This window comes from Schistocerca serialis, chromosome 6 (assembly GCF_023864345.2).
Source record: "Schistocerca serialis cubense isolate TAMUIC-IGC-003099 chromosome 6, iqSchSeri2.2, whole genome shotgun sequence".
In the NCBI taxonomy this organism is placed as follows: domain Eukaryota; kingdom Metazoa; phylum Arthropoda; class Insecta; order Orthoptera; family Acrididae; genus Schistocerca; species Schistocerca serialis.
This window is the reverse complement of record NC_064643.1, coordinates 254644266-254656603: the sequence shown is the minus strand read 5'-3', so window position 1 is coordinate 254656603 and position 12338 is coordinate 254644266. Positions and strand designations below refer to the sequence as shown.

The 12338-nt window shown below is 42.5% G+C and overlaps 1 protein-coding gene across 1 annotated transcript in view; it reads right to left on the bottom strand.

The window, feature by feature from the left end:
- Positions 1-12338, bottom strand: part of LOC126484812 (alpha-tocopherol transfer protein-like) — a 114449-nt gene that overhangs the window by 88814 nt on the left and 13297 nt on the right. The window contains exon 2 of the mRNA XM_050108409.1: positions 5824-6094. Within this exon, the coding sequence (XP_049964366.1) occupies positions 5824-6094 (271 nt within the window). The remainder of the gene's footprint in view (positions 1-5823; positions 6095-12338) is intronic.

The window sequence follows — 12338 nt, the reverse complement described above, 5'->3', positions numbered from 1 at the left end:
GGTACTCCTGCATCTGGGTGAAGCCTTATAGACAGACTTTCGCCAACTTGGTCCCTATCGCGAGTTTTTCTGTGATAAACAGTGACTACGTGGACGGTACGTAGTGACTGCTCCAGGACACCAACAAAAGCGAGGGTGAGTTGTTCTGCCAGGACCTAATTGAAATCTCGATGCTAGAAAGAAAACAGCTGTCAGGGTAGTCACCCATTTCTATTGCCATCATGAACGGCCGTTCATGCGGTAAGGTATGTTCGTCTTACAAGCGAGTTCTGAGGGATTTCTATAGATACGTTGGAATACCTGGCTATTCATAATCACTGTCTACCACGAAGATATCACTGTGCCCCTGACGGCCTTCTACAAAACAAGGGGTCTCTTTTAACGGTCACAGCCTTCTTGGTGACCATCAATAACAACAGCTTGAAAGGTGTAGCATTAAATCTACCTGGCTCAGTGTTACCCTCAACAGAGGGAATGATGATTCGTAATTTCTGTGTGACTCTCCTCTGGGACACACACACAAACACACACACACACAAACACAAAAATGGGGAGGCAGCAATTTTTTATTTTAATTATTATCTTAGTTTCCTTACAAAATAAAAGTAGTATCAAGCATAGCAGCACAATGTACATTGAAAGAAGCGTCTTCTAATCCAACGTTAGCATTAATGACTGAAAGTCAATCGCTGCTACAGTAGTGGAGTGAGATAACTGTCAAAGGAATAAGAATATAGCATGATATACCACACTTTGAGGTTCGCCGATGACATTGTAATTCTGTCAGAGACAGCAAAGGACTTGGAAGAGCAGTTGAACGAAATGGATAGTGTCTTGAAAGGAGGATATGAACATTAACAAAAGCAAAACGAGGATAATGGAATGTAGTCGAATTAAGTCGGGTGATGCTGAGGGAATTAGATTAGGAAATGAGACACTTAAAGTAGTAAAGGACTTTTGCTATTTGGGGAGCAAAATAACTGACGATGGTCGAAGCAGAGAAGATATAAAATGTAGACTGGTAATGGCAAGGAAAGCGTTTCTGAAGAAGAGAAATTTATTAACATCGAGTATAGATTTATGTGTCAGGAAGTCATTTCTGAAAGTATTTGTATGGAGTGTAGCCATGTACGGAAGTGAAATATGGACGATAAATAGTTTGGACAAGAAGAGAATAGAATCTTTCGAAATGTGGTGCTACAGAAGAATGCTGAAGATTAGATGGGCAGATCACATAACTAATGAGGAGGTATTGAATAGGATTGGGGAGAAGAGAAGCTTGTGGTACAACTTGACTAGAAGAAGGGATCGGTTGGTAGGACATGTTCTGAGGCATCAAGGGATCACCACTTTAGTATTGGAGGGCAGCGTGGAGGGTAAAAATAGTAGACGGAGACCAAGAGATGAATACACTAAGCAGATTCAGAAGGATGTAGGTTGCAGTAGGTACTGGGAGATGAAGAAGCTTGCACAGGATAGAGTAGCATGGAGAGCTGCATCAAACCAGTCTCACGACTGACGACCACAACAACAACAACCATACTGTGCATGTCATATAATATTAATACTGAATATTGTGACAGCGTTAGTTACTTACTTACAAATGTCGTGCTATTTCGGTGTCCAGCATGTGTGCCTGCCAGGGAGTCTCGTACGAGATGTGGAGGACGGTCTATTGGCAGCGACTGAGCACACTGAGTACATCCGACTGCAAAACTTGGCTCGTGTCGGCACGAACGACGCCTGCCGCCAGGGTTCATAGGACTACCTAGCTTCCTACCGATGTCTGGCTAATTTGGTGAAGACAGATTGCCTCATCCACAGGGCGGAAGCAGAGCTATCGTTTTGCAGCATCGTTCCCAGAACCTATCGCGGTTCTCTGGTGTGGAATGGAGTGAAAGGTCTCAACAAAAGGCTCAAACGATTCTGCGACAGAATCGGTTGCAGCTTTCTCGACTCCCGCTAACGGGTGAAGCAGTAGGTCAGACGTACAATACACGCAGGCAACTGATAGTAGGGTAGCAGAGTAAGTGTGGCGTTCACATGTTGCTGTTTTAAGATAGAGAAATCACTTCACAGGTCCCCGTCGTAGCATTCGTCATAACACATCTCAGAAAGAAAATATTAATGTACTATTAATTAACTACAGGAGCATCTAGTTTCTGGAACCAATCTCGCTTATAAACGATAACAATGCCAACGTAGTACTAAGGTAAGAAAGCTGGTTGAAACAGCAATAAAATTCCAAATTCCGATTGGGATGTATATAGTAAAGATAGGTTGAACGCTGGTGATGGAAGCGTATTTATAGCCACAAAAAATACGATAATATCTAGGAGATTATTACAGATTTGGAGTCCAATAATTTTGCTCAAGACTGGATCAAACATGGACATCGGATACTTTATAGACCCCCGCCACAGTATCAGTAGTGACGGAACAGTTGAGGGGAAGCTTGGAGAATATTTCATTTAAATTTTCTGGTCATTTTACAGTTTTAGGAGGAGATTCTAACCTACTAGCTACAGACAGAGAGACTCAAGTTATTAGGACGTGGAGTACGGATAGAGAAACATGTGAAGTTGTTCTAAATGCTTTATCCGAAAATTACCGTCAGTACTTAATGAACGCACCGACTCAGAAGACAACATATTAGACCTGCTGCTGACAAACAGACTTAAATTTTTAGACCAAGAGTAGAGCCGGGAATCACTAATCATAAGGCATCGCTGAATACAACTGTAAATACGAATACAAAGAAAGGCAGGAAGATTTTTCTGCTTAGCAAGTGCGACAAGAAACAGATTTAGGATTACCTGAAAGGACAGCAGAAAATTTCATCTCCAGCAATAACAACGCTGAGCATCAATTAATGAAGCTCAAGAGTGTTGCACAACATGCGTTAGACAGATATCTGATGAGCAACGTTGTGAGGCAACGTTGTGAGTATGAAAAAGACCCGCCGTGGTTCGGCAGCTGTGTTAAAAAACTGATAAAGAAGCAGAGAGAGAGCTCCACTGTAAACTTAAACGTAGCCCAAGTCTCAGAGATAAACAAAAACTAAATGAAACCAATAGTAGTGAAAGGAAAGCCATGCATGAAGCGTTCAGGTAACTGGAAAGCAAAATTCTGCCTACCAACTTGACAGAAAATCCTAAAAAGCTTTTGTCTTACACTTAATCAGTAAAAGGACAGAAGCCATCTGTCCAGATACTCTGTGACCATAATGGGATTGAAACATAAGACGACAGAGAAAAGGCTGAAATATTAAACGTAATTTTCCAAAAGTCTTTTAAACAGGAAGATCGCACTGCAGTGCCTATTTTAAATTGTCACACGAACGACAAAATGGCTGATATCGAAAAAAAGTGAGCATGGGACAGAAATCGCTGAACACAGGAGCGAAGTGTTCCCGACAGTTGGAAACAAGCACAGGTCATTCTCGTTTTCAATAAGGGGCGTCAGACAGAAGGACAAAACTATTGCCTTTTATCTATCACATCAGTCAGATGCACAGTTTCGGAATATGTTTTATGCTCCCGTATTATGACATTTCTGGAGGCCGGAAATCTATGTAGGAACCAACATGAGTTCTGAAAACACTGATCGTGTGACACCCAGCTCGCTCCGTTCGTCCAAGGGACACGGAAAGCGGTAAATACCGGCGCCTAGGTTGTTGCCGTGTTCCTTTACTTCCGGAATGCATTCGATACAGTTACACACTGGCACCTAATGAACAAAATACGAGTGACTGAACTGAAGAGTTTCTCGCAAAAAAAAAAAAAAAAAAAAAAAAAAAAAAAATTGAAAGGAAAGAAGTCTCCAGCACAAGTGTAAATTCGGGTGCGCTCCAGGCGAGTGCTATAGATCCGTTACTTTTCATAATATATAACGTCGGGAGTGGCATGAGACTTTGCACAGTTCATGCTGTTGTGTACAGAGAAATTGCGACGCTTTAAAACGGTAGCAAAAAGCAGGAAGATCTGCAGAGGATCGACACTTGGTGCAGGGAGTGAAAAATTGACCGTCAACATGACGAAATTTAATGTACTGTGAATACATAGGCAGAAAACCCCTTTATTGCATGATTTCACGATTGTGCAACAATCACTGGAAGCAGTTACATCCATAAAATATCTGCTATGCATGTGGAGCGATTTGATATCGAATGATCACATAAAATTAATCGGGGATAATTCAGACGTCAGACTAAGATTCATTGGAAGAGTCCTTAGGGAAATTTAGTCCATCAACAAAGGAAGTGGCTTTTAAAACAGCTGCTCAACCAATACTTGGACATTGCTCGTCCGTATGGGAATCGTACCAGGTAGGACTGATAGAGCAAATAGTGAATACCCAAAGAAGAACAGGACGTTTCGTTACGGATTTATTTAGTAAGCACGAATGCGTGCCAGTAATGATAAATGAACTCTAGTTTCAGGCGCTCCAAGAGAGGCGTTCTGTATAATGGTATGGTTTGTTGTTAAAGTAATGAGAGCGTACGTTCCTAGAAGAGGCCACAAACGTTTTACTTCCTGACATGTACAAATATCTCGCGAAAGGCCCATAAAGATAAAATGAGGGAAACTCGAGCCCACGTTGAAGCATACCGGCATACGATCTTCCTGTGAACTGTTTGCGACTGGAACAGGAAATGAGGGAAGTGACAGTGGCGCACAAAGTACCCTCCGCCACACACCGCAAGGTGGCTTGCGGAGTATAGACGTAGATGTATATGTCACTGTAATTACCACCTTCCGTTCACTAAGAAGAAGCTGGACATTGGGACATATCCTTTGTCCCAGTGTCAAATGTTTACTCTTCGGATCTCTGTTCCTGTTCTTCTGTTCCTTAGGTTTTATGAAAGGAATCTATAGAAAACCTATATATTAATGACTTACAATGTAACACCAGTTGTGATGTCCACAGCTCGCGGTCTAGCCGTTACCGTTCCTGCCTCTAGGCCCCGAGTTCACTTGTTCGATTCCCGGTCAGGTCGGAGATTTTTCTCTGCTCGGAGACTGGGTTTTGTGTTGTCATCATCATTTCATCATCGATGAGCAAGTAGCCGAAGAGGCGTGAAGTAGAATGATATGCACTACTTGGGTACTCGCTGCCAATAATGCCGCACGATCATTTTATTTTTCATAAGTTGTGATCTTACACTCGTCGCAGATGACGCAGTTATTAATGACAAGATGTTGTTATCGAGACATGCTAGTAACAGTCATTCAGATCCAGAATGAGATTTTCACTCTGCAGCGGAGTGTGCGCTGATATGAAACTTCCTGGCAGATTAAAACTGTGTGCCCGACCGAGACTCGAACTCGGGAACTTTGCCTTTCGCTGGCACGTGCTCTACCATCTGAGCTACCGAAGCGCGACTCACGCCCGGTCCTCACAGCTTTACTTCTGCGTTTCTCGTCTCCTACCTACCAAAGTTTACAGAAGCTCTCCTGCGAACCTTGCAGACGAGATACTGGTAGAAGTAAAGCTGTGAGGACTGGGCATGAATCGTGCTTCGGTAGCTCAGATGGTAGAGCACTTGCCCGCAAAAGGCAAAGGTCCCGAGTTCGAGTCTCGGTCGGGCACACAGTTTCAGTCATTCAGATCTTGACAAAATGTCAGTCCTTCCATAGATAGGCTTCGTTGCTAGAACAGGTTAAAGATTAACTAATTTTTGAACATTTCACCAAGATAAATGTTTTTCCGTCGTTCTAAAATCGCGAGGCGTAGCTCGTATCCTATGTCCTGCAACATGCACTGCACGTTAGCTACCGGAGCAGTACGCAGATGTATTGGTGGCTCTGAAACTTTGCTTACCTCAGCTAAGTGCGCAGGGCTTGGACAGCTGGGTGGGAGAGCGTTCACCAAGCGTTCTCGTGAGTAGCGACGGAGCGGCGGCCGCCTCCGGGAGGCCTTTATAAGGCGATTTGCCGCCCCCGCCCCCTCCGCCACCTCGGCCCCCTCCAGGCACACCGGCACCTCCAGGAGGTGAGGGTCACGTGGCGTGGCGCGCGCCTCCGCCGCCTCGGACACCCGACACTGGCGGCATCGCCCGCAAGGCCTGGAGGGCGCCAGGTTTCCTCCTGTCCTGCGTCCGTCTCCAAAGATTGCTTGTGGTCCGCAATGTGCCACGTGTTGTCCGTGTCTCGAAAATCTCTCCTCTCGCTACGCGACGACTATTTCGATAAGCGGCATAATATCTTACGAATCCAAGATTTATTCACATTCGTACCTTGTACTACAGTCGGTTTTAGCGTTCCATAGCTTAGTCGCTTAAAAGGGAACCCTTACAGCAATACTTCGTTGTCTGCCTGTCTGTCCGTTCCGCTATTTAAAGCCTCTTTTCTCAGGAAATGGTAAATGAATCAAGCTGAAATTTATGTCGCATATCAAGGTAAACAGTCCCTTGGCGGTGAATCTAAGTCAATGCAACCAAAAGATACGGATATTTATACCACATACTTTGATATTCGCAAACTCTCTCATTGTTCCTGATCTACTGGGTGATCAAAAAGTCAGTATAAATTTGATAAACTGAATAAATCACGGAATAATGTAGATAGAGAGGTACAAATTGACACACATGCTTGGAATGACATGGGGTTTTATTAGAACCAAAAGAATACAAAAGTTCAAAAAATGTCCGACAGATGGCGCTTTATCTGATCAGAATAGCAATAATTAGCGAACAAAGTAAGACAAAGCAAAGATGATGTTCTTTACACGAAATGCTCAATATGTCCACCATCATTCCTCAACAATAGCTGTAGTCGAGGAATAATGTTGTGAACAGCACTGTAAAGCACGTCCAGAGTTATGGTGAGGCATTGGCGTCGGATGTTGTCTTTCAGCATCCCTAGAGCATCGATCACGATACACTTGCGACTTCAGGTAACTCCAAAGCCAACAATCGCACGGACTGAGGTCTGGGGACCTGGGAGGCCAAGCATGACAAAAGTGGCGGCTGAGCACACGATCATTACCAAACGACGCGCGCAAGAGATCTTTCACTCGTCTAGGAATATGTGGTGTTTTTTTTTTTGGTTCTAATAAAACCCCATGTCATTCCAAGCATGTGTATCAGTTTTGACCTCTCTATCTACATTATTCCGTGGTCTATTAAGTTTTCAAATTTATACTGACTTTCTGATCACCCGGTATATTAACGACATAGGGGACAATCTGAGTAGTCGTCTTAGATTGTTTGCAGATGATGCTGTCATTTACCGTCTTGTAAAGTCATCAGATGATCAAAAGGACTTGCAAAATGATTTAGATAAAATATCTGTGTGGTTCGAAAAGTGGCAATTGATCCTGAATATGGAAAAGTGTGTAGTTATTCACATGAGTACTAAAAGAAATCAGCTAAATTACGATTGCGCGATGAGTCACACAAATCTGAAGGCTGTAAATTGAACTAAATACTTAGGGATTACAATTACAAATAACCTAAATTGGAACGATTACATAGATAATATTGTGGGTTGAGCAACCCAAAGACTGCGATTCATTGGCAGAACACTTAGAAGGTGCAACAGGTCTACCAAAGAGACTGCTTACACTACGCTTGTCCACCCTATTCTGGAGTACTGCTGTGTGGTGTGGGACTGACGGATGACATCGAAAAAGTACAAAGAAGGGCAGCTCGTTTTGTATTATCGCGAAATAGGGGACATACTGTCACAGACATGATTCGTGAAATGGAGTGGCAATTATTAAAACAAAGGCGTTTTTCGTTGCGACGGGATCTTCTCATGAAATTTCAATCACCAGTTTTCTCCTCCGATTGCGAAAACATTCTGTTGGCACCCACCTACATAGGGAGAAATGATCATCAGGATAAAATAAGAGAAATCAGGGCTCGCACGGAAAAATTTAAGTGCTCGTTTTTCCCGCGTGCCGTTCGAGAGTGGAACGGTAGATAAACAGCATGAAGATGGTTGATTGAATCCTCTGCCAGGCACTTTATTGTGAATAGCAGAGTAATCACGTAGACATAGAAAACATAAAGGGTACTTTCAGTTGACCTAGAATCATGAACTATTGCAGGGAGTAAGTAACCAGGAATAACATAAACTTGCACAAGTTTCAAAATGACAACAAAATCTGCTGATGTTTCTCAATCGACAAAAAATGGCTCTGAGCACTATGGGACTTAACATCTATGGTCATCAGTCCCCTAGAACTTAGAACTACTTAAACCTAACTAACCTAAGGACAGCACACAACACCCAGTCATCACGAGGCAGAGAAAATCCCTGACCCCGCCGGGAATCGAACCCGGAAACCCGGGCGCGGGAAGCGAGAACGCTACCGCACGACCACGAGCTGCGGACTCAATCGACAACATTCTGTATTAATAGTGCAGTAACATCGGCAGAACCTCTATATGTGAGCACGTGTTCTGATTCTCCAAGAAAGGTGGATAAATGAAAACAGAAATCAAAAAGTTAGTACGCGGAATTGTGCTTCGATACTACAACAGAGCAGACTGTCCGACAGCTTGAAAAATACAGGGTGATCTCTGTGAAAACAATAATTATTCTGGCTCAGGGACCTACGCTCTTTGTCCTATCCGTTCACTAGGTTTCTGATTCCGAAAGCGTACAGACAGAAGAAAATTTTCATTGGAGTACAAACTCTTTGCTGCAGCAGGAACGATGTTCTGTGTTCAATGCAGTAATCGCGTTTAGAGGCCATTAGTTTTACAGTACACTTCCATAAAACTTGAGTTTCATAAAATCATTCGCACAAATTCGTTCGCAATTTTGCTCGCCTTGAATGGAAATAGCAGCATGAAACTACCTATGGTCACTTTTGTGTAGCGTAATCAGCGATTTGAGTGATGTGTGCAGTGATGAAGGGTCAGTAACAGATAAAATAAAAAAATTTCTCGTAAATAAAATGGGTTCATACGTAACACGATACAGTAATGATATTTCAGATGTTACCAAAACTAATTTCATAGTTTTTAACAACTTTCTCGCTGGAAGTTTCTACAAAATCTACGAAACGCAAATTCATCAGCGATGAAATTTTATGTTGTACAAGTGGCACAGTTTCACATTTACTTTTTTGTCTCGGAATACTGTTATGTTTTAACAAGAAAATATGTATCACATGCGTCTATAAACTTCGAGAATGTTCATACATTTTTTTCAGTCCGACCAAATAAAAACTTTGAGGTTCGCCGATGACATTGTAATTCTGTCAGAGACAGCAAAGGACTTGGAAGAGCAGTTGAACGGAATGGACTGTGTCTTGAAAGGAGGATGTAAGATGAACATCAACAAAAGCAAAACGAGGATAATGGAATGTAGTCGAATTAAGTCGGGTGATGCTGAGGGAATTAGATTAGGAAATGAGACACTTAAAGTAGTAAAGGAGTTTTGCTATTTGGGGAGCAAAATAACTGATGATGGTCGAAGTAGAGAGGATATAAAATGTAGACTGGCAATGGCAAGGAAAGCGTTTCTGAAGAAGAGAAATTTATTAACATCGAGTATAGATTTGTCAGGAAGTCGTTTCTGAAAGTATTTGTATGGAGTGTTGCCATGTATAGAAGTGAAACATGGACGGTAAATAGTTTAGACAGGAAGAGAATAGAAGCTTTTGAAATGTGGTGCTACAGAAGAATACTGATGATTAGATGGGTTTTTAACAACTCGTGGTCTAAGGGTAGCGTCTTTGATTCTTAATCAAAACTTCGGTCCCGGGTTCGATCCCTGCCACTGCCTAAATTTTGATAAATTATCAGCATTGGCGACCGAATACTTCCGGCATAAGAAGTCAGCCTCATTCTCACAACGGCCTTGTCAAAGAGGGTGGAGGCGCGGATAGAGGTTCAGGGCACTCTCTTGTCCTAGGGGTGGGAAATTGCCCCTAAAGGCGGAAGAATCAGCAATGATCAACGACTTGAGGATGCAGAAGGCAATGGAAACCACTGAATTAAAGACACGTAACGTGTATCCACAGGACATGTGGCCTGTATTTGAAGAAGTGTCATGATGAACTCTCCATTGGCAAAATATTCCGGAATAGTCCCCCATTCGGATCTCCGGGAGAGGACTGCCAAGGGGGAGGTTACCATGAGAAAAAGATCGAATAATCAACGAAAGGATAACGTTCTACGAGTCGGGGCGTGGAATGTCAGAAGCTTGAACGTGGTAGAGAAACTAGAAAATTTGAAAAGGGAAATGCAAAGGCTCAATCTAGATATGGTAGGGGTCAGTGAAGTGAAGTGGAAGGAAGACAAGGATTTCTGGTCAGATGAGTATCGGGTAATATCAACAGCAGCAGAAAATGGTATAACAGGTGTAGGATTCGTTATGAATAGGAAGGTAGGGCAGAGGGTGTGTTACTGTGAACAGTTCAGTGACCCGGTTGTTTTAATCAGAATCGACAGCAGACCAACACCGACAGCGATAGTTCAGGTATACATGCCGACGTCGCAAGCTGAAGATGAACAGATAGAGAAAGTGTATGAGGATATTGAAAGGATAATGCAGTATGTAAAGGGGGACGAAAATCTAATAGTCATGGGCGACTGGAATGCAGTTGTAGCGGAAGGAGTAGAAGAAAAGGTTACAGGAGAATATGGGCTTGGGACAAGGAATGAAAGAGGAGAAAGACTAATTGAGTTCTGTAACAAGTTTCAGCTAGTAATAGCGAATACCCTGTTCAAGAAGGGGTTCAAGAGGAAGAGGTATACTTGGAAAAGGCCGGGAGATACGGGAAGATTTCAATTAGATTACATCATGGTCAGACAGAGATTCCGAAATCAGATACTGGATTGTAAGGCGTCCCCAGGAGCAGATATTGACTCAGATCACAATATAGTAGTGATGGAGAGTAGGCTGAAGTTCAATACGCAAAGAAGTGGGATACGGAAGTACTAAGGAATGACGAGATACGTTTGAAGTTCCCTAACGCTATAGATACAGCAATAAGGAATAGCGCAGTAGGCAGTATAGTTGAAGAGGAATGGACATCTCTAAAAAGGCCCATCATAGAAGTTGGGAAGGAAAACATAGGTACAAAAAAGGTAGCTGCGAAGAAACCATGGGTAACAGAAGAAATACTTCAGCTGATTGATGAAAGGAGGAAGTACAAACATGTTCCGGGAAAATCAGGAATACAGAAATACACGTGTCTGAGGAATGAAATAAATAGGAAGTGCAGGGAAGCTAAGACGCAATGGCTGCAGGAAAAATGTGAAGACATCGAAAAAGATATGATTGTCGGAAGGACAGACTCAGCATACAGGAAAGTCAAGACAACCTTTGGTGACATTAAAAGCAACGGTGGTAACATTAAGAGTGCAACGGGAATTCCACTGTTAAATGCAGAGGAGAGAGCAGATAGGTGGAAAGAATACATTGAAAGCCTCTATGAGGGTGAAGATTTGTCTGATGTGATAGAAGAAAAACAGGAGCCGGTTTAGAAGAGATAGGGGATCCAGTATTAGAATCGGAATTTAAAAGAGCTTTGTAGGACTTACGATCAAATAAGGCAGAAGGTATAGATAACATTCCATCAGAATTTCTAAAATCATTGGGGGAAGTGGCAACAAAATGACTATTCACGTTGGTGTGTAGAATATATGAGTCTGGCGACATATCATCTGACGTTCGGGAAAGCATCATCCACACAATTCCGAAGACGGCAAGAGCTGACAAGCGCGAGAATTATCGCACAATCAGCTTAACAGCTCATGCATCGAAGCTGCTTACAAGAATAATATACAGAAGAACGGAAAAGAAAATTGAGAATGCGCTAGGTGACGATCAGTTTGGCTTTAGGAAAAGTAAAGGGACGAGGGAGGCAATTCTGACGTTACGGCTAATAATGGAAGCAAGGCTAAAGAAAAACCAAGACACTTCATAGGATTTGTCGACCTGGAAAAAGCGTTCGACAATATAAAATGGTGAAAGCTGTTCGAGATTCTGAAAAAAGTAGGGGTAAGCTATAGGGAGAGACGGGTCATATACAATATGTACAACAACCAAGACGGAATAATAAGAGTGGACGATCAAGAACGAAATGCTCGTATTAAGAAGGGTGTAAGACAAGGCTGTAGCCTTTCGCTCCTACTCTTCAATCTGTACATCGAGGAAGCAATGATGGAAATAAAAGAAAGGTTCCGGAGTGGAATTAAAATACAAGGTGAAAGGATATCAATAATACGATTCACTGATGACATTGCTATCCTGAGTGAAAGTGAAGAAGAATTAAATGATCTGCTGAACGGAATGAAGTCTAATGAGTACACAGTATGGTTTGAGAGTAAATGGGAGAAAGACGAAGGTAATGAGAAGTAGTAGAAATGAGAA